General features: G+C 41.2%; 2 protein-coding genes across 2 annotated transcripts in view; one reads left to right on the forward strand and one right to left on the reverse strand.

Annotated features, from left to right (window-relative positions):
* MRPL2 (mitochondrial ribosomal protein L2) overlaps positions 1-15,571 on the reverse strand; it is a 16,104-nt gene extending 533 nt beyond the window's left edge. Inside the window, exons 1-7 of the mRNA XM_042445948.1 lie at positions 15,328-15,571; positions 12,262-12,351; positions 10,106-10,253; positions 6,751-6,892; positions 5,300-5,415; positions 3,903-4,013; positions 3,054-3,127 (exon numbers count right to left, since the gene is read on the reverse strand). Coding sequence (XP_042301882.1) covers positions 3,054-3,127; positions 3,903-4,013; positions 5,300-5,415; positions 6,751-6,892; positions 10,106-10,253; positions 12,262-12,330 — 660 coding nt within the window. The 5' untranslated portion in view covers positions 12,331-12,351; positions 15,328-15,571. The remainder of the gene's footprint in view (positions 1-3,053; positions 3,128-3,902; positions 4,014-5,299; positions 5,416-6,750; positions 6,893-10,105; positions 10,254-12,261; positions 12,352-15,327) is intronic.
* Positions 15,572-16,843: 1,272 nt separating this feature from the next.
* The window catches only part of KLC4 (kinesin light chain 4), a 76,957-nt gene continuing 72,866 nt past the window's right edge, over positions 16,844-20,934 (forward strand). The window contains exon 1 of the mRNA XM_042446859.1: positions 16,844-16,954. The gene's annotated coding sequence lies outside the window, so the exon portion shown is untranslated. The remainder of the gene's footprint in view (positions 16,955-20,934) is intronic.

Here is a 20,934-nt window from a genome sequence, read left to right on the forward strand (position 1 = left end):
CTATACTATACTTGCTTCTTCTATTATTTTATTTTTGGGTTAAAGCCATGCTGCATGAACAGGTCCTAAATATGGAGTGGGGAACACTACTAGGCAGGAACCACTTTTTCACCCCTAAGATAATTTGCAAAGAGTGCCAAGCCTAGAAATATGGTTGTTTTTTTAAATCTAAACTGGAAATATCCAGAAGTCCACTTCTGGTTTCTTTTTCTTTTTTAAATCAAAATCATTGTGCATAACCCCTTTTACACCAAAGCATCAAAGCTGATTACCCAAAAAGTAAATTCAAAGCCCACCATTACTTCCAAGTGACTGCTTTCTCCTTGGTGTTGTTATCTTTTGGACATATTTCTTCCCTATACGTAGTACACCCCAGGCCCACAGGTGTGGGCCCATACAGTAACAATCACTATATCTGTATTGCACATGCAAGAATGCAAAGTCACAAGAACATAAGAAGCTCTCATGCTGAGTCAGCCTGGATCCATCTAGCTCAGTATTGGATAAAAATGAGTGGATGACATGCAGCATATCAGATGTTGCTGGATTGAAACTCCCAAGTTTATGCAATAGTGAGGAATTATGGAAGATGCACTCCAACAAAACCAGAAGATCTACAAGTTACCCAAACCTGAGCCAGAAAATGGCAATGGCAGTGGCTTCCTACTCCTTCTGGAACGCCTGAGGGAGTTGGCTATAGGGGGCACTGCGCTCCAGTGGCTCAGATCCTACCTTTCGGGCAGGTTCCAGATGGTGAGGCTGGGGGACAGTTGCTCTTCTAGAAAAGAGCTAACATCTGGCGTCCTTCAAGGCGCCATCTTGTCCCCCATGCTGTTTAACATTTACATGAAACAGCTGGGAGAGATCATCCGGAGACATGGGGCACGGGGTTATCAGTACGCTGATGACACCCAAATATGCTTCTCTATGTCCCCAACTTTTACAGTGACTGAGGATGACATCTCCCTTCTGAATCCCTGCCTTGAGTTGGTAATGGGCTGGATGAGGAAAAACAAACTCAGGCTGAATCCAGAGAAAAAGGAGGCACTTGCCATAGGATCCTTAGGCCCGGGAAAGGAAATTTGTCAACCACTCCTAGAGAGGGTCACACTTCCCCTGAAGGATGAAGTTCGTAGTTTGGGAGTACTTCTGGATCCATCTCTAGGTTTGTCATCTCAAGTATATGCGACAGCCAGAAGTGCTTGGTATCAACTTCGGTTGATACGCCAACTGCGACCCTACCTCAACCGAAAGGACCCTGAAGCTGTAGTACATGCTCTGGTAAACTCTCATCTTGATTTCTGCAATGCGCTCTACATGGGGCTACCCTTGTATCAAGTTCGGAAGATCCAATTAGTGCAAAATGCGGCAACCAGGTTGGTCACTGGATCTTCGAGATTTGACCACATAACACCTATTCTGAAAGATCTACACTGGATTCCAATTAGCTTCCAGGCACAATGCAAGGTGTTGGTTATTACCTTAAAAACCCTACATGGCTTGGGCCCGAGTTACTTACGGGAACGCATCTCCCTATACAATCCACCCCGCACTCTTAGAACAAATGGGAAGAAATTGTTAGAGATGGCAGCATCTAAATATGTTTCTACTTCCCAAAAAGCATTTAGTATAGCTGCCCCCACACTATGGAATGGACTCCCAGAGGAGATCCGCCTTGCTACATCCCTGGAAACTTTCAGGAAGGCGGTTAAGACAGAGCTTTTTCGATGTATAAACCCACCTGACCTTCTATGAATTACAGACTGTTTCTGTATGGAACAAGAGCATCTGACTCCATGATTGTTGATTTTATGTTTTTAACTGTGGTTTTAACTTGTGTGATAATAATATTGTATTATTTTAATTGTATTTTTTAAACTCTGTTGTGATCCCGCCTCGATCCAATTGGGAGAGGCGGGAAGATATAAATAAACTCTATTATTATTATTATTATTATTATTATTATTATTATTATTATTAATTATTATTATTATTACCTCTAGATGCTGGCTATCAAACCAGGGCTCTTTAGCAGCTATGTCATGTGCTCTGTTACCAAGCTATGGCCCTTCATTCTGCAAGTCACAATCTGCTTGACAAACAAGAATACGGTAGTCATTATTTTTTTGTGGGGCTTTCGGGCTATGTGGCCTTGTTCTAGAAGAGTTTGTTCCTGATGTTTCACCAGTCTGTGACTGGCATCTTCAGAGAAACTGGTCATTGATTAACAGTGCAATCCTACACAGGATCACTCGGATGAGAATCTCACTGTCTATGAAGATATTCTCTATGCAGAATGTCTTCATAGAAGAATGATTAAAATTGCAGCTTAACATGGCACATTTTAAATGTTTCCATTAAACCTTACTAATGCCAAAATATGCTTAATAATTAAACTAACATGCTTTAGATTTAGTTCTCAGTTTACATAACACAAACTTCTAAAGATTACTTAAGAAGATGTACAATATTGTGTTTTGGACATATTTCCTCCCCATATATAGTAAATCCAGCTCTCACAGGTACAGGCATTTCAAAAACAAACAAACAAGCATATAGATCTCTTTAGTCATATGCCTAACCCTTGTATGCTCAACTTTTATTTTATCTGTAAATAAACAGAACAGAGGGTGCTGATTAGATAGGAAGAGAGCTAGGTTCTTCAAGGATGATGTCCTGAAACATTTAGCTCCTGCCCACTACAGTGTCAGAGTCTGAATTCTTCCTAACTTCAGCCCACTCTGTAGTGAGAAGAAAGCTGTTTTTGTTGCCAGTGGAAACCTTTCCGTTTCAGCCTGTGGCAAATACAAAAGAAAGTGCTACAATCTGCACAAGTGAAGAAGAAATGTTAAACTAACTCCTCACCCCACACTTCATGAGATTTTAAGGCAGCTACTTCTAGACAAATTTGTTCCAGAATTAAAGCACCAAATAAATGCCATCATTCTGACATGCATTCCATACTCCAGTCAATAAGTAGGTACTGTCTTGCCATGAAAGGCCTCGGCATTCCAATCTTCTGCTGATGCTGCATGAAATCCTAAAGTGCTTACCTGCATTTGTCTCTTGGAGGGCAACTGTATGATGGCAGTTCCATTCACTTTCCTTAGCAATACACCACAGGTCCCTGAAACAGCATGCAAGAAGCCATCAGTTGAGTTGCAATACGCTTTGACACAAACTGTAATCCAAGTGGGAGCAACAGAAAAACTATTTCCTCATGGCTTCTTTCTCAACTGTCCCAGTCAGAGCATTGAAAAAGTTATTTTTCTAGACAACAACTCCCAGAACCATCACCCTGCAGTAAGCATGGACTTGTAATGCAAAAAAAAGCATTTCCCCCCAATTTCTGATTCCAATACAAACTTGAACCCAGGCACCATAAAAATAAATTGCCAGCCTGTGAACAGGACCTATTCCACCCCTGTGCTAACCATGCTACGGTGAGACCTCTAGAAACAAGCTCCTTCACCCTGACGAGACCTGATAAGTACAGCAACATTTCATGAAAAGATTAGTACAGTGGTGACAACATGAAGCGAATAGTGTCATCTGGTCCTGTTGTGTATTTGCAACATTTACAGAAATGCTGCATTGATCTTTATGACTTCAGTGGATTCAAGGCAGCAAATACAGCATTTCTCTTCCCCATTTTATTCTCACAAAAATTCTGCATGGGAAGTGAAAGGACAACTAATTATGCAGAGTAACCTTCAGAGTGCCAAAGAAGCTAAGCTGGTTCCATTCATCCTCAAAGCTCCTAGAAGTGTAACTTCTTCTGTTAGAAGTACATGGGGAAGGGCAATGAAAGAGCAAGAATACCCCCAAAACTATCCCAGTTCTGACCACCTTTCCATTTTGATTCAGCCTTCCAAATTTTGTAGCTTCTATTAAATGCTGACCTGCAGCTCGGATATACTGTGCTCCTTTGCCAGGATGGCTTTCCAAGTTGTTTATCAGCGTCCCTACTGGTAAAGCCCCAACTGGATACGCATCTCCTTCTTTAGCTGAGACTGAAAGACAAAAATTCCATCACCATGTTAACATCTAAAACAGCAAAGATATGGAAACTCAAAGAAGAATAGTAAGGCCTAAGTCAATATACCAAAACATGAGAAAGAGCCACGGCCTGCCTTTGCTGAATAAATGTATGTGACAGATCCCCTATCCATGTTGATCCTGCAGTCCCAATCTAGGCTGCTATTGTTCACTTTATCCTTTTATGCTTAAACCCCTTTCTATATCTGGTACTTGGGTCTGAAGGTGATCCCTATTCTGGACAAGTAGATCTTTGGTTGCTTGGTTCAAGATGGTAGAATGACCAGTCCTCCTTGCTACTTATTAAATTAAAATATCCAAACAGAGGTGCAGAATATAAAAACTCTAAAGTTTCACATTGACCATCAGGCCTTCATGCTGAAGGCCAGAGCTTGGACATAATGGGTCATTGTTGCTGTTGTGTGCCTTCAAGTCATTTCCAACTTGTGGTGACCCTAAGACTAACCTATCATGAGGCTTTCTTGGCAAGTAACACTAATTGTAACATGTTTATTTTCTGTGCTAATGAGAGCAAGCAACTTTCTTTCTTTTTGTTTTAATATTAATGCTAACTCATTATGGACTTTAGTGGAAATAGTAATGTTTACTTTTCCCTAAAATGCTATTTTTAAAGGATTACAGAGGTACAGAAAAATTGCTCTTTTTATTTTTAAGACTTTAAAAGACTGCTTTTGGAAATATGATCAGTTTATATACCCACCTTGCTATCCAATGTACTTCCCCTACTTTCTCTCTTTCTTTTTTCCTCTTTCTTTATAAGCATACTTATAAAAATCAAATAATTTTAAATTAAACTACATTTGAAATTTTAAAAAATTAAATAACAAAATTCACCAAAACAATGCATTAGTAACATGCAACTAACAAATTGACTAGTTCTGACATAGTTGTATGTGTAAATACAAAAAAACCCCATATGTTAAAGTGTTCACCGTTTTCATTAATATTTCCAAGCTCTGAAGCCTTAACAAAAAGATAGTAGGTACAGCCTTAACAAAAAGATCTACTGATCCAGGTTTTCCTGGGTTCCTGTGCAGTTGATTAGTTCAGCATGAAGTACAATGCTAAAACCTTTCCCCAAAACAAAGTGATCTTTGCTATGAACTTAGAGCCATCACAAAGCTCGGTATGGCATTACTGTCTTTGTAATATTTCAGAGGAAAACAGGATTCCATTTTGAACCCAAGCTGTTCACTCCTGCCTGATTCTCCCTGCCACCCATGACATATCAACTATTTACCTGCCATCCTGCCTATGAGTCCTGAAGTTTTTATGATGTCACCAACTTGCATGTTTTCTGTTGCAATGATCCAGCGTTTCCGCTTCCCTCCAGCTACCAGAGCTATATCTGCTGACCTGGTGTGGACAATGGCAATTTACATCATCATCATCGTCATCATCATCTTACCCACCTCTCCCCAAGCCTTGAGACAAGGCCCAATATAGGTTAAAATACAATATATAATTAACGATTGAACACATAAGTGAAAACATTTAAACATAGGATTAAAAACCATTACACATGAAAATCATCCAGATTAAATAAACTGATTTAAAATTCATAATTTAAAATAGGCTGGGTAGGCATGCTGAAGACATAGGTCTTTAATACTGTTTTAAATCCAGACAGCATATTTAGTTGCCAAATCTCTCCCAGCACTGCACTGGTCAACTGAGACCATCACTTTCTACTATCAGAGAAAAATACAGTGGGGCACTGCAACAAAATATTTAATGTTTCCACCACTCCACCCCTTTCCACGCATCCTTCAAAACACATGTATCAGAATTCTGTGTCCTCAATCTTCATTCGGCTCTTTTAGAGGATGGGGAAAGTGGAAATGAGCCCAGCCCTATCCCCATTAAAACTTTGGATTTCTACATTAATTTCTATGAGTAAATATTACTTCTATCTCTTTAAAAATAAAATTTTCAAAGTGAACAAGGATAAGAACATCTGTATAACTTTTACATCTACATGCCATTTCTTCCTTCCTAGCCATTCCATTCTGTCTTCCTCATATACTTGGATTTCCTCCCCCCTTCAACCGTCAGCCAGCATTCAGTGAGCACTGAACATTTTTACTTTTCAACAGTCAGCCAGCATTCAGTGAGCAATAAGCAAATTCATCAAGTTTCTGCTCACAAACATGGGATTTTTCCTACATCAGTGATACTCAAACTTTTTACCCTTGGGATTCCCCCCACCCCACCCCCATTTATATGCAGATGTTGCGTGCCCCACACTTGACGTAGTATATGAATAAAAATATTTTGTTTATTTAGTATACATATTTTCATTCACATTCATGTATATTAATATTTTAACATTTTAAAGAAAATAATATTGTTCAAACTAAAACAGTTTTATTTAAGTAAATTCAGTATTTATCTCAAGGCAGGTTTACATTTTACACATAAAAAGTTTGGGAAGAGGGGCAGGAGGAGAGATCAGAGCCACCAAGTCTTGCACCCATCTAGAGCAACTCTCATGCAGCCCCAAGGGTCCTGCCCCACTGTTTGAGAACCACTACCCTTAATAATTTCTGTAGTCCTAGAAATCTTGGAATTACTTCTCATCTGCTGAAAGCTCTCTCTTATGTGTTGTATAAGAGCACCTGGAGAACTCAGCTGGAATTTGAATGTAAGTAACTCTTTAGGCTGCTTTTAAAGAAACTGAATGTTACTCACCTGCATGGATCATAGCGGACTTGAATCACTTTCTCCTCGAATGGACCAGGTTCTGTCCCATCTTGATAGTTCAGCCTTCGGAAATCAATCATACGATAGCACTGTTTTCTTCCTCCCCCAATTCCATGCACACTGATACGTCCTTATGGTAGACAAAGTGCTTACTACTACTTATATATGGTATGTGAATATTACAATCAAATAAATGATAAGCAAAAACTCTTGAAGGTTGTCTCTGCCAACCTTCCTACTTCTATGAAAGTTGCCGAAAATTAGGCTGACTAAAGGCAAGGCCTAGAGAGAAAGAACGGACTAAATGTTTCTAGGTTTCGAAAACTGTCTTTCTGGCTCCTGAGTTACATTTTAAGAAAAATGTAACTGAGGTTTAGAAACAAAAGGGAAAAGGAGCCCATATCAAAATATAGGTTTACTGAAGAACAATAAATCTAACGTGTGTCTGAATACTGAATTTGTCAGATTAATACTGAGAATATTGAACTCAATATTCTTATGAGACTATAAATCCAAAAATGAAAATATAGTCAAGAAAGAGTGTGTGCACAGACTAATGTCTTTGAATTGGGAAGCCAATGACCATGCTAGCTGGGAATGACTGGAGATACAGTGATGAACATCATGAGAATGCTGGGTTAGAAAGACGGCCGTAAGTTATTATGAAGGGTTGTTATTGTTGTTATTATTATTTTATATCCCACCTTTCTCCCTATAATGGGGCTCAAGGCAGCTAACAACATATTTAAAACAATAGAAATTAAAAACAATACAAGAGCATTGATAAAAATAGAATACTATATATAAAAGACTATATACAAATCTAAAAAACAGTACTGCACAGCATTAAAGCCCAACCAGTGTATACAAGCCTGATGGCACAAAAATGTTTTGACCAGCCAAGAGAAGGACAGCAAGGGCAGGGCCATCCTGGCCTCTCCACACTGCGATTTCCAAAGGCTGGGAGCAGTCACCAAGAAGGTCCTCTCCATTACCACCAAATGAGTCTGAGAAGGTGATGAGAGAATGAGAATGGCCTCTCCAAATGATCTTAGAGCTCTAATGAGTTCATAAAGGGAGATAAAGCCCTTCAAATAACCTAGACCCAATCCATGTAGGGCTTTATAGGTCAAAACCAGCATTTTGAATTGTGCCCGGAAACAGACCATCAGTTAATGGAGCTGTTGAGGCAAGGGAGTTATGTGCTCCTTGTAGCCAGCCCCAGTTAACAACCTGGCTGAAGCTCTTCAAGCCAAATGAAGTTTATAAGTACAGTGGTACCCCGGGATACGAATGCGCCGCCTTACGAAATTTCCGGGTTACGAAAAAAATCCATAGAAAAAAACTGTTCCGGGTTACGAAGGTTATTTCGGGTTACGAAAAAAATTTTGGTGCTTTTCGGCGCTATTTCGCACGAAATCGCGGCTTTTCCCCATTAGCGCCTATGGCTTTTTCGGCTTACGAAGGATTTCGGGTTACGAACGCGGCGGCGGAACGAATTATTTTCGTAACCCGGGGTACCACTGTACTTTTCTAATGCAGAATGCATTACAATCAGCCAAACAGGATATAATCAATAACCGATATATGGGATATAAATGAACAAACAGTTTCATCTTCGGCTTCGGCTCATTCGCCAGCTGTGCCCATACCTGGCCCAGAGGGACCTTGAAACGGTAGTACATGCTCTGGTAACCTCGAGATTGGATTTCTGCAACGCACTCTACATGGGGCAACCCTTATACCAAACCCGGAAGCTACAAATGGTACAGAATATGGCAGCCAGGCTGGTCACTGGAACTTCCAGGGCCAGCCATATTACACCGATGCTTAAAGACTTGCATTGGCTGCATATTCGCTTCCGGGCACAATATAAGGTGTTGGTAATGACCTATAAAGCCCTAAATGGCTTGGGCCCAGGATACCTGAAGGACCGCCTCTCCCCGTACATTCCGTCCCGCACCCTCAGAACATCTGGGCAGCAATTACTTAGGGTGCCAGGGGCTAGGTTGACCTCTACCACGAGGAAGACTTTTTCCATCGCCGCCCCGGCCCTTTGGAACACGCTGCCCACAGAGCTCCGCTCGGCCACCTCCCTGGCCCAATTTAGAAAGGACCTAAAAACCTTTCTATTTCAGATGGCATTCCCCGACTAAAGTCCAGTGGGCCTCCCTTCCTCTTCTGTGGCAAAGAGGACTGGCTAACGGGGGTTTTATTCTGTTTTATTTTGCTGCTGTGTAATTGTTTTAACCTGAATGTATATGTTGTGTTTTATTGATATTTGCTGTGAACCGCCCTGATCTATGGAAGGGCGGTATAAAAATAAAAATTTTATTTATTATTATTATTATCTATATACCGCTTCATACTGAACTAACAGTGTCTAAGTGGTTTACAACTGTAAGCTAATTGCCCCCAACAAGCTGGGTACTCATTTTAGTGACCTTGGAAGGATGCAAGCCTGAGTCAAGCTTGAGCCCTTTTGCTGGTATTGAACTCGCAACCTTATGGTTTTGAGTGAGTGGCTGCAGTAAACAGGATATTGCCAATGCATGTACCACTACAGTGACATTTAAAATGATAATGTTGATTTTTTTAAAAGTGCATCACTTGCCATTGGAGAATGACAGTATAAAAATTGGGTTTGATATTATTTTCCTTTCTGTCTGATCTTTCGTTACGTAAGGGAATGCCAATAATCACAGCCCAAAAGAGAAGAGAGAGCCAGTGCAATGGGACTTTGTCATTGGAGGCTTCTGCCTCCAATAAAGGTAAAGCATTTTTTTCTAATATTTGCACTGATTGGCATGCTTTACTGCTACACCACCTAAGGTTTTCCTGATACAAAACATGAAGACTTCTTGAGAAATTCAGTGTTCTCTACCTACATAGGAGTCTGTGGCTTCACAAAGGAAGGAGACATGCTGCATTCCAAGAAAACATCTTCTTTGAATTGCAAAAGGACATTAAATTTCCTTGACTTTGAAAATCTACCAGTGACCACATGGGAGGTGCCAGCCTGCAGATAGCCCTCCTTACCATTTGAACTAAGACCAGAAACAGAAAATGTAGGCCTATGACTAACATCTTCAATTTCTTTTTCCTGTTTGCCTGATGAAGAAGCCAGTGTGACTTCAAATGCTTGCAACATGTAATTGTGCATTTTGGTTGGCTCAATAAAGGTATCATTATTTGGATGTTATTGGACACAGCCCAAAAAGTTATAGTTTTGGACTGCAACTACTCCAAGAATCTCTCATCCATCTAACTGGAAGGTAATGGGAGTCATAGTCTTAAAAAGGAACTTTCCCAAACTGTGGTTGACCTGCAACTCAAGGCATACCTGTGTGATCTCGGCCACCTGTCTTTCTTTTGGGAATGGGCTTGACTGTATACTTCGTTCTGCATTTCCACAGCATATCTCGAGCAGACATCACCACAGAAGTCCCGATTTCACGGTGGGTTTGGAATTGACTAGCAAGATGAATGGGCTTAGAAGATGCAGGTATCCAGCAAATACAGAAAACAAAAAACAGGCAGTTACTAAACTGAAAACTCTATGGGAAAGCTCGTTGATCACTAAGGCCAAAATTGTGTAAAAGAAGTCTGGGTGAGGAGGGAGGGCTTCGTTCCACTTATGAGCAGAACAAAAAGAAGTGGAACCAAAAATAATAGTATTGCATATTTTAAAACTCTCACTACCAGTCAGTTAGCTTTAGGAGGGGCATTTCAACCGTTTAGAATAGGGAGAAAACCCACTAAACCATGGTCTCATGTTTGGAGAAGCCCAGAGGGCTGGATTAAGATGCTTACTAGGGACAAATTCGACCATCACACCAGAGGTTCCCCATTCGTGTTCTATCTGATTTCCCAAATCCAGGGTATGAATTACATAATTCTGAATCTACAATATTACAAGCTTTTTGTTGTTTATGATGTTTTAGGCATTGAAATTTGGAGACAAGCCTCTTGGCAAAGACCCACAAATTTTCTATTGTGGCTTGTTCAAACAATTCATGCAAAATACAGAGTCTATAAGAATAAAGGGTCACAAGCTGCTTTCCATTAAAGTTCATGATAGGGCAGGCTGTTGTTGTTTGCCTTCAAGTCAGCTTCAAGTAAACTTCACTATACTGTACAGAAATTCTATGAACGAGAGGCCTCCAATAGCACTGGTCATCAGCTGCCTTGCTGGGGTCTTACAAACTTGTCTGTGCTTCCTTTGAGTTAACAGGGCAGGCACTGAACTTTAAAAATGAAAGATAATTATAATAAACTTTTTAAAGGTCACATGCTTCCCAGCAAATATTGTTTTCCTTGCTTCTAAATGTGTGAGATAGGGTTAAGGGATCTTTATTATCAATCTGTATGTCAGACCCCAATGCTAAAACAGAACTGGTTTCAAAACTAAGCCCTAATGGAAACCAATTTAGACCATCATGTGACAGGAATGTAATTTTTCCAAAAAATTCTACATAGAGAGTAGACATCATCATAGACATCAAAAAGCATGCAATAGTAATATCAGAAAACAATGCAAGTTAAGAATAACACTGCTGGACTGAACCAATGGTCTAACTAGTTCAGTATCCAGAACAAGATGATGTCTTTGGGAAGCAGAAGATAAGAGTAATAAATCTCTTCTGCTGTTTCCTCCCCAACAAGTGCTCAAAGGCATGCTGCCTTTGATCCTTGAGACAGGAAAAAGCCAAAATCAAAAGGAATTACTGACAGCCACCTTGGGTAGTACAGTCAGCCCTCAGTATCCACAGATTCTGCATCCACAGATTCAACTATTCACAGCCTGTAACTAACAACAACCAAAAAAAAAAAAAAAATCCCAAAAGCAAACCTTGATTTTGCCATCTTATATGAGAGACAGCATTTTATTGCTCCACTGTATATAATGGGACTTGAGCATCCACAGATTTAGGTATTCATGGTGGGAGGGGGTTTCCTGGAACCAAACCACAGCAAATACCAAGGGCCCACTGTACATTGGAACAAGAATTGTGAGATATAGATCTCTAAAATAATAAACAAATAGTCTTAGAAGAACACAAAAGCCATGTTGAGTCAGACCGAAGGCCTGCCTCATCCATAATCTTTCCAGATAATGGCCACCCAGTTGCATATGAGAAGCTTGCCAACAGGATAACACCTTCTTTTCTTGCATTTCCTAGTTGCCAACATACAGGTTCATCCTACTTCAGATACTGTAGGTATCATAAATCCACCCAGACCAGTAGTCAGTGTTTGCTGTTTCCTCCACAGATCCATCTTAATTCCTTTTCAAAGCCATCCAAGTTGTCAACCATCACTACATCTTGCGATAGTAAACACCACAGTTTAGCTATACACTGTGTGAAGCAGTGTTGCAAGAAGTTATATATATATATATATATATATATATATATATATATATATATATAGCCATCCTTATCTTCCATGAATTCATCTAATCCCCCGGAGCCAAAAAAAAGGATGAGGTTGTCTTACCTGTGTGAGGTGAGGACTGGAAGACAGCAGCAGTGACCTAAAGGTCTGGATCAAGCCTGACAGAGCCATACCAGTAACACTTGTTCCCTACTGCAGAATAGAAGAAATAAAATAAAAGGGGAAAGAGAGAGAGAGAGAGTGCAGGTTAGCAGTTTATAGATTCTTTATATAAGAAAAGATTAGTAATAAAGGGTATCAGCAAGGATACCAGACAAGGATTATGTGTTTTTAACTTAGGAAAATGTCAGAACCATTGCTCCTTTGCACAGGGCCCAAATGGAATCGATGGACAATTACTGTTCAGTGCAGTGATTCCCGAATTTTAGTCTTCCAGGTGTTTTGGACTTCGGTTCCCAGAAGCCCCAACCAACTTGACCAACATTCAGGAATTTGGGGAGCTGAAGTCCAAAACATCTGGAGGACCAAAGTTTGGGAAGCACTGGGATGGGGGCTCTCTGTTTGCCTGGGGCCAAATTCAATTTCAGAGAGGTTTGGGGAGGGGGCATTCTACTGGTGGGTGGGATGGAAAGATGTGACCAAAAATACCATAATATTTTAATTTAAAACTCTTACTGCCAGTAATTGAACACTAGGAGAGGAATTTCAACCTTTTAGAATGTGGGAAGAGGAACTAGGAAGCCACCAAATATGCTGTCCTGAGCAAAGAAACATAAGAATGTCCAGAGGGCAAGATTGAGACCCCAGGAGGGCCAGATTGCGCCTTAGGACCTGAAGGTCCCAAACCCTGTTCTGTTTGAATTCCAAAATCTAGAAGGTGGATGAAGCACTTTCACAATCTTACCACCTATTTTTTACAGTCAGCTTTGAACCATCCACGGCTTGAAAATATTCAAAAATATAAATTCCAAAAAGCAAACCTTGAATTTGGCAATTTTATATAAGATACCATTTTACTATGCCACTGTGTTTAACAGGACTTGAGCATCCATGGATTTTGGTATTCATAGGGGTTCTGGAACCAAAGCGTAGTGGATACCAAGGACTCACTGTATTATGCTTTAGAGATGTGGTAATGAAATCGAGAAAGAAGCTCCATGGCAAAGACTTGCAAGTCTTTGCTTTAGTGATCCTGAGTGGGAATTTGACAACAGCTCCTCCAGATCATTGACAAATGGAGGTCGAAAACATACTGCAGAAATAATCTAGTTTGAGATCCATGCTAGGGAATTCTGGGAACTGTTGTCTTGAGGGACATTTAGCCTTCTCTGTCAGAGAGCTCTGGTGCAATAACAAGCTACAATTCCCAGGATCCCCTAGCACTGAGCCAAGGCAGATAAAGCGGTCTCAAACTGGATTATTTCTGCAGTGTGTTTTGGTCCAGAGCTTCAACAAACCAGATTTTCAACAACCAAGAGACCTCTATATGTCTCAGCCTACAATTCCTATAATTCCCAGCCAGCATGGTACCCACAACTAGTCTACATCCATCTGTGAAAAGCTGCTCTCCCCACTACACCACCACAAGACAGAGGATAATGCAGCACTAGATAGCACTACACTGTTACAGAGCTATTACAGTTGATCCTCCATATTTGCAGCTTTCATTTTTGTCAATTTTTTATTATTGGCGGATTTGATTGATGTGTTCTCTCTAGGAATCTCTAGGTCCTCCTGGGTGACCCTACGGTCAACATTCACCAGAATGTGCGCTAGAGGACCTGTCCTAGAGATTCCTATGGAGAACACTTCTCTAGGCAGTTGTAGGTCCTCCACTATGGTCAACCTCTAGCAGAGGTTGACCATAGACTTGCCCTGGAGAACCTAAAGATTCCTAGAGTGGTATTCTTTCAGGTTTTTAAAAAGTCTTTTTTTTTATTTGCAGTTTTTCCACTTTCATAGGTGGACTCCTAACTCCAGTGAATATGAAGGGCCCATTGTATTCCACTTTTACTGCTATGGCTACCTCCTGTGGCATTCTGGGATTTGCAATTTAGGGAAGGGCATTTAGAATTCTCAGTCAGAGGTCTTAGGCTTCACCGAACTACAAACCCCAGAAGGCCACTGGAGGAAGCCACAGCAGTAAAAATGGAATAATAGTGCTGGAACAGAGCAGTGTGGTATCCTCCAGAGAGAACTGAGGAAGGAACTTGAAGAAAGCTATCTTGCAATTTATCTCAATGAGACTTATTCCTGAGATGTAAGATTTCTGAAAAGATTCTGCAATTAATACATTACATTTAAATCCCATGTACACTTAGTCTGCGACTCTGCGATAAATATATTTAATTGAAATTCCATGCATACTAAATTTGGGACTCTGTAATAAATACATTTAAATAAATCCCATGCACACTTACCTTGGACTCTGCAATAAATACATTTAAATAAATCTCATGCATACTAAAAATGGGATCCTGCAATAAATACATTTAAATAAATCCCATGTACAATTAACCAGGGTCTATGCAATGAAGACATTTAAATAAGTCCCATACACACTTACCTGGGACTATGCAATAAATACATTTCATTGAAATCCCACGTACACTAATTATTATTATTATTATTATTATTAACCTTTATTTATAAAGCACTGTAAATTTACACAGCGCTGTACATACAATCTTTTTAATTGGACGGTTCCCTGCCCTCAGGCTTACAATGTGGGACTATGCAATGAATACAATTAATTTAAATCCCATGTGCACTTACCTTGGGGCTCTGAAAAAAATACATTTAAATAAATCCCATGCATCCTAAACCTGGGATTCTGCAATAAATACATTTAAATAAATCCCATGTACACTTAACCAGGGACTATGCAATTAACACCTTTAAATAAATCCCATGCACATAACCTGGGACTGCAATACATACATTTAATTTAAATCCCATGTGCACTTAACCTGGGACTCTGCAAAATAAATACATTTAACTGAAATCCAATGTACACTTAAACCTGGGACTATGCAATATATACATTTAAATAAATCTCATGTCCACTTACCTGGGACTCTGCAATAAGTACATTTCAATAAATCCCATGCCTCCTAAACCTGAGACTCTACAATAAACACATTTCATGTAACTTCCATGTCCACTTACCTGGGAGTAAGGTCTGCTGAAAAGAAGGAGGCTTTACTGTGAAGTGGGCATGAGGCTAGTTATGACCAGGGGGGATATGCCCTCCCAGGCTGCAGATATTTCCCCCTCTGGGACTGTGAACAAGCCCCACAAAAGACTCTCTGAGACAAGGAAGGCTTGCAGTCACCTCCAGTGCCCCTCTAAGAGCCCATGCTGCTTCCTTTACCCTTCATTTCTGGTCTGCCTTCAGAAGCCTAGGGAGCATGCGCGAACCACTCCTGGGCGGAGCCTAGGCAGGAAGGCTGGAGGCCTAATAGAATGGAAGAATTGGAGTCTGAGACCTGGGTTCGAATCCCTGCTAGTGCTAGGCAATGGACAAGTCGCACTCTCTCAGCCTCAGAGGGAGGCAAAGGCAAAAAACCCCACAACATTATGAACATGTCTTGTAAAAAAAACAAAACCATGCCTTAAGGCTGCTGCCACACTGCAGCCAATAAAGCAGTTTGATACCATTTTAACTTTCATGGCTCAATGTGGTGCAATTCTGAGAACTGTAGTTTTGTGAGAGATTTAGCTTTCTTGGTCAGAGAGGTTTGGTGCCACAGTAAACTAAAGCTGTCCCAGAATTCCATAGCAAGGGCTGCGTAAACACTGCAGAAATAACCCGGTTTGACACCACTTTAACTGCCTGGCTCAGTGCTAGGGAACCCTGGCAACTGTAGTTTGCTGTGGCACCAGGGCGCTCTGTCAGAGAAGGCTAAATGTCTCACCAAAACTACAGCTCCCAGAATTCCATAGCATTGAGCCATGGCTGTTGAAGCAGTGCCAACCTGGATTACTTATGCAGTTTTGTGAGGCATTTAGCCTTCTCTGTCAGAGAGCTCTGGTGCCACAACAAAGCATACTTCCCAGAATTCCATAGCACTGAGCCATGGATGTTAAAGCGGTGTCAAACTGCAGTCACAGATACATAATAATGACCATTCAGTCAAGTTATGGGGTGCAATTCTCTAGGACCCTCTAGGTCCTCCAACACAACTCTGCCAGAAGTTGGCCATAGAGTTGCGTTGCAGAACTAGAAGTTCCTAGAGAAAACACCTCTCTAGGCATTTGTAGGTCCTCCAGCATGATTCTATGATCAACTCTGACAGGGGTTGACCATAGAGTTGCACTGGAGGACCTGGAGATTCCTAGAGAGGTGTTCTCTGAGGTATGACGAAGACTGTTTTATTATTTATGGTTTTTCCACATCCACTGGGGTCCTTCACCCCTAACCCCAGCGAATGCGGGACCACTGTGTCAGAAGCTTGGCCTCGCCCTATTCCCCAAACAGTGCTCTTTAAGGGCTTTTGGACTTCAGCTCCCAGAAACCCAGACTATGGGCCAACATGGCTGAGGCTTCTGGGAGATGTAGTTCAAAACTCCCCCCTCCCCTCAGGCATGCCCCGGTGCATGCTGGGCAACCGCCATCCTGGGCGAGGCGGCCGCCATGTTGGAGTTAAAGGGGCTGCGGCGAGAAAGGGGGCGGGGCTACAGTGACGTTTGTTTTTTTTCTTCGCCGCCGCTGGAAGAGGGTGAGGCTGGTGCGCATGCGCGAAGCCTCATCCATCCTTCCTAGGCTGTTTGTTGCTGAAGAAAGAAGCACCGGGTGAGTCTCTGGCTCGTCTTTAGATAGATAGATAGATAGATAGATAGATATATGGTGGGTTTTTAAAATTGAATTCGCCTTATTCTTGCCCAGGAATGGCCAGACTGCATCCAGACTGGAGAAATAACCCGGTTTGGCCCCGCTTTAACTCTTTGTGGCTCTCTGCTATGGAATTCTGGGAGTTGGAGTTTGTTGTGGGGCCCCACAACAAACTCCAACTCCCAGAATTCCATAGCAGAGAGCCAGACAAAGAGTTAAAGCGCAGCCAAACATGTGTGTGTGTGTGTGTGTGTATATATATGAATATATGTGTGTGTATATGTGTCTGTGTACACCCATCCCTCCATATTTGCGGCTTTGACATTTGCGGCTTTGGTTATTCACGAATTGAATCAATACGTTCTCTCTAGGAATATCTAGGTCCTCCTCCAGTGCAACTCTATGGTCAACTTTAACTAAAAGTTGCACCGAAAGGCCTAGAGATTCCTAGAGTGAATAATACTCTTTTAGGCCTTTGTAGCTCCTCCAGCGCAGTCCTCAGGTCAAGTGTCTGTCGGACGTCGGCCACAGAATTGCGCTGGAGGACCCAGAGATTCCTAGAGAGGCGTCTTCTTGGGCAAAAGAGCGGTGTTTTTGCTATTTGCGGTTTTTCCGTGTTCGCATTGTGCCCCTGACGCTAGCGAATATGGAGGGACAAGTGCATTCCAAAAGGCAAATCTTTATTTTGCCATTTTACACTGAGAAACAAACCACCTTCAAACATAGTTTATAAGATGTTTCACTAAACCATCATTATGACAGTCTTTGGCTGTTGAGTATAATACTAAACTGCAGTTAGAGGAGCATGGAAGCACCAAATGTCAGAGAAAGAGAGGGGAGCTTGAGGCTTATGCAATAAGACATCATTTAATAACATGTCAAACTGATGTTACAGTTTATAGCATGCTTTCATTTTATTTCCATTGGTACTCCTTCATGTGATACAACAATGTAATTTTTATAAAGCCCACATGCCTAGGTATTTTATATTGTTTCCAGTAGTCAGAAGATGTTCTTTATCTCTTCCAGCAGGCCTTCATGGAATATCCCCCAGATACATATAGATTCCCAATCCTTGGAGTATTCTGTATTTGTACAGTCCTGGCCATGATGAGTTTGCTCACTGCTTTTGCGCTATGATAGCGTGTGCTTTTAATGTAAATGTGTTGATTTTAATGTTTGAATTTTAATCTTAGAACGGTTTAATTCCTTTTTCAGGGGGGGGTTGTATATATTTGTATTATTGTTATCTCTGTACATCTGTATTATTTTACTTGTTGGAAGCCGCTTTGATTGTTTCTTACAAATAAGTGGAATATAAATAAAAAAAGCCCCTGGGATCTGTTGGGGGTTGGTTCTAGGACCCTCCCTGGATACCAAAATCAGTGGATGCTTAAGCCCCATTAAATACAATGGTTAGGAAAATGGTGTCCCTTATATAAAACAGCAAATCAAGGTGTGCTATTGGGAATTTACATCTTTTTGGAATGTTTTCAAGCCGTGGATGCTTGAATCTGTGGATAAAAAAAAATCCGTGGATATGGAGGGATGACTGTATATTTAAATTATTTCCAAGCTGTGGATGATTGAATCTGTGAATTAAAAATCTGTGGATACGGAGGACTGACTGTACTGACTGAGACACCATTTTATTATACCATTGTATATAATGGGACTTGAGCATCCACAGATTTTGGTAGCCAGGTAGGTCCTGGAACCAAACCCCAGCGGATACCAAGGACATGTTGAGCGAAGTGCTGGACTGGTAGTACTGATGCTGAAAATAGGTGCCAGCAATAGTGATTCGTGGTGCAAATTAAGCTTTGGTTTCAGACTGAAGGCACATCCTCCCTGCCAGATTGCTGTGGCCAGTTGCTCATCCATGACTCAACTGCAGATTTGTTGGCTTATGGAGGGCTGTGTCTTTCCTCTGTTGGCAGAGTGAAAGTTACTGCTGCAGGCTAATAGAAGGACTGGTGACCAGGATTCCTGCCACTCCTTTACTGGCAGCAGATACATAGTCTGAAAGAGCAATGGATTTTATTTCCTCCCGCAGTCTGCCTTTCTGTCTGACTCTGCCTTCTTGTCTTCTCTTGCTGTGACATGGTTTCTGACCTGGCTAGGACAATGGGCTCAGTGCAGCCTCTGTGGCAAGTGTCAATATTGCTTTGGTGGGGAGAAATTGACAACCGTGATGTCTTTGAAAACACACTGCCTTCTTATATTGCTGTCCACTTACTCTTTTGCATTTTCCCCATCTTCAGAACTGGGCCCATTCACTTGCTTAGTTGTTCAGCCTTGATTGCAGTCCTATACAGTATATGCTTTTCTTGGAGTCACACCCTCTGAATTCAGAAGGGCTTTCTTTTGATAAACAAATTCAGATTATGTTGTTAGGAGCATCCACATTCCTAACATATAATGAGGGCGTATTGCGATTCTTGAGGTCCAAAACACACTGCAGAAATAATCCAGTTTGAGGCCACTTTAATTGCTGTGGCTCTGTGCTAGGGAATCCTGGGAACTGTAGTGTATTGTGGCACCAGAGCTCTCTGACAGAGAAGGCTAGATGTCTCACAAAACTACAGTTCCCAGGATTCCCTAGCACTGAGCCAGGGCAGTTAAAGCGGTCTCAAACTGGATTATTTCTGCAGTGTGTTTTGGGCCTGAGAGCTACAAGATTTTGATTGCTTTAGGAATTTCAAAGCCAAGGAATATTGATGCTCATACATGACTTCCCTTCCCTCTTTCCTATTTTGTATGGGAATTCTTCAATAGATGTGGCATGTTTTCTTAAAGAGACCCAGGGTGGTGTAGTGGTTTGAGCATCCAACTATGACTCTGGCGGCCAGAGTTCGAATCCCAGCTCAGCTATGGAAACCCATTGGGTGACCTTGGGCAAGCCACACCTTCTCAGCCTCAGAGGGGATCAAAGGGGAAAAAAACCTCTGAACAAAACTTGCTAAGAAAACCCTGTAATAGGTTGTGTGTCTTCAAGTAGTTTCTGACATCTGGCAACCCTTAGGGTCACTATATGTCAAAATTACTTGGAGGCTCATAACAATAAAGTAGCAGCATTTTAATTGGAATATGGTAATGGTCTTGTGATGTCATTGTCACTATGCCATCGCTTCCAATTCCCACCACATTTTATATAGAGTTCAGAGCTGTCCAAGAGGCCCACCTAGAAGTTATGAGGTGCCAGGGTCCAATCCCACCTAGAAATTATGAGCTGCTGGAGTTCACCCTTCTTTTAATTGTTTAAATATCTAATGGAAATTTGAGCTCTGAAATTAGCTTGGGCAAACCTTGGGTGGAGCTGGCAAGCGTGTGCTAGGTTGCAAAGTCTCCTGTGTATGTGGCAGTGTCCCTGCTATTTTTAACCATTACGCTATCACACTGTGTGGCTGGGGACTGTGCTTCCTTGCAAAGGAGAATTTAATGGATTCTTTGACATCAGGGCTTTAGGTATTCCCTTTTTTTAAAGGACTAGTTGCTACCACAGTCCTTTTTAGAATTAGATACCTTTCGTTCTACACAGTTTCCAACCGCATATCAGTTAAAGGTTTGTTGTTACTACTGTATATGTGAACCAGCCTTCTCTTTTTCTAAGAAAAGAGATTTCATCTAAATATTAGGAAGATCTGTTCTTATTGTAAGAGATCTTTCACAGTGGAATAGACTGTTCTGTACCTGTTTTTATTTTGTTAATGAACTGGGACATGTACAGTTTTATGACAAAATATATGAAACCTATTTGTTCTTGGATTACTTGAAAAAACCAAACAGAAATGCCTTGTTTCAATGTGAGCTAATTAATATAGACCTGGTTTTTAGATCCTAATGTCACAGTAATAATTGCCTCTGAAGCTGCAGTTTTACAAGGACTGCATCCCATTGAGGTTAGGTAGAAAAGCATAGGCTTGTACTGCAAGCAGCAT

Source organism: Sceloporus undulatus, chromosome 1 (assembly GCF_019175285.1).
Source record: "Sceloporus undulatus isolate JIND9_A2432 ecotype Alabama chromosome 1, SceUnd_v1.1, whole genome shotgun sequence".
NCBI lineage: Eukaryota > Metazoa > Chordata > Lepidosauria > Squamata > Phrynosomatidae > Sceloporus > Sceloporus undulatus.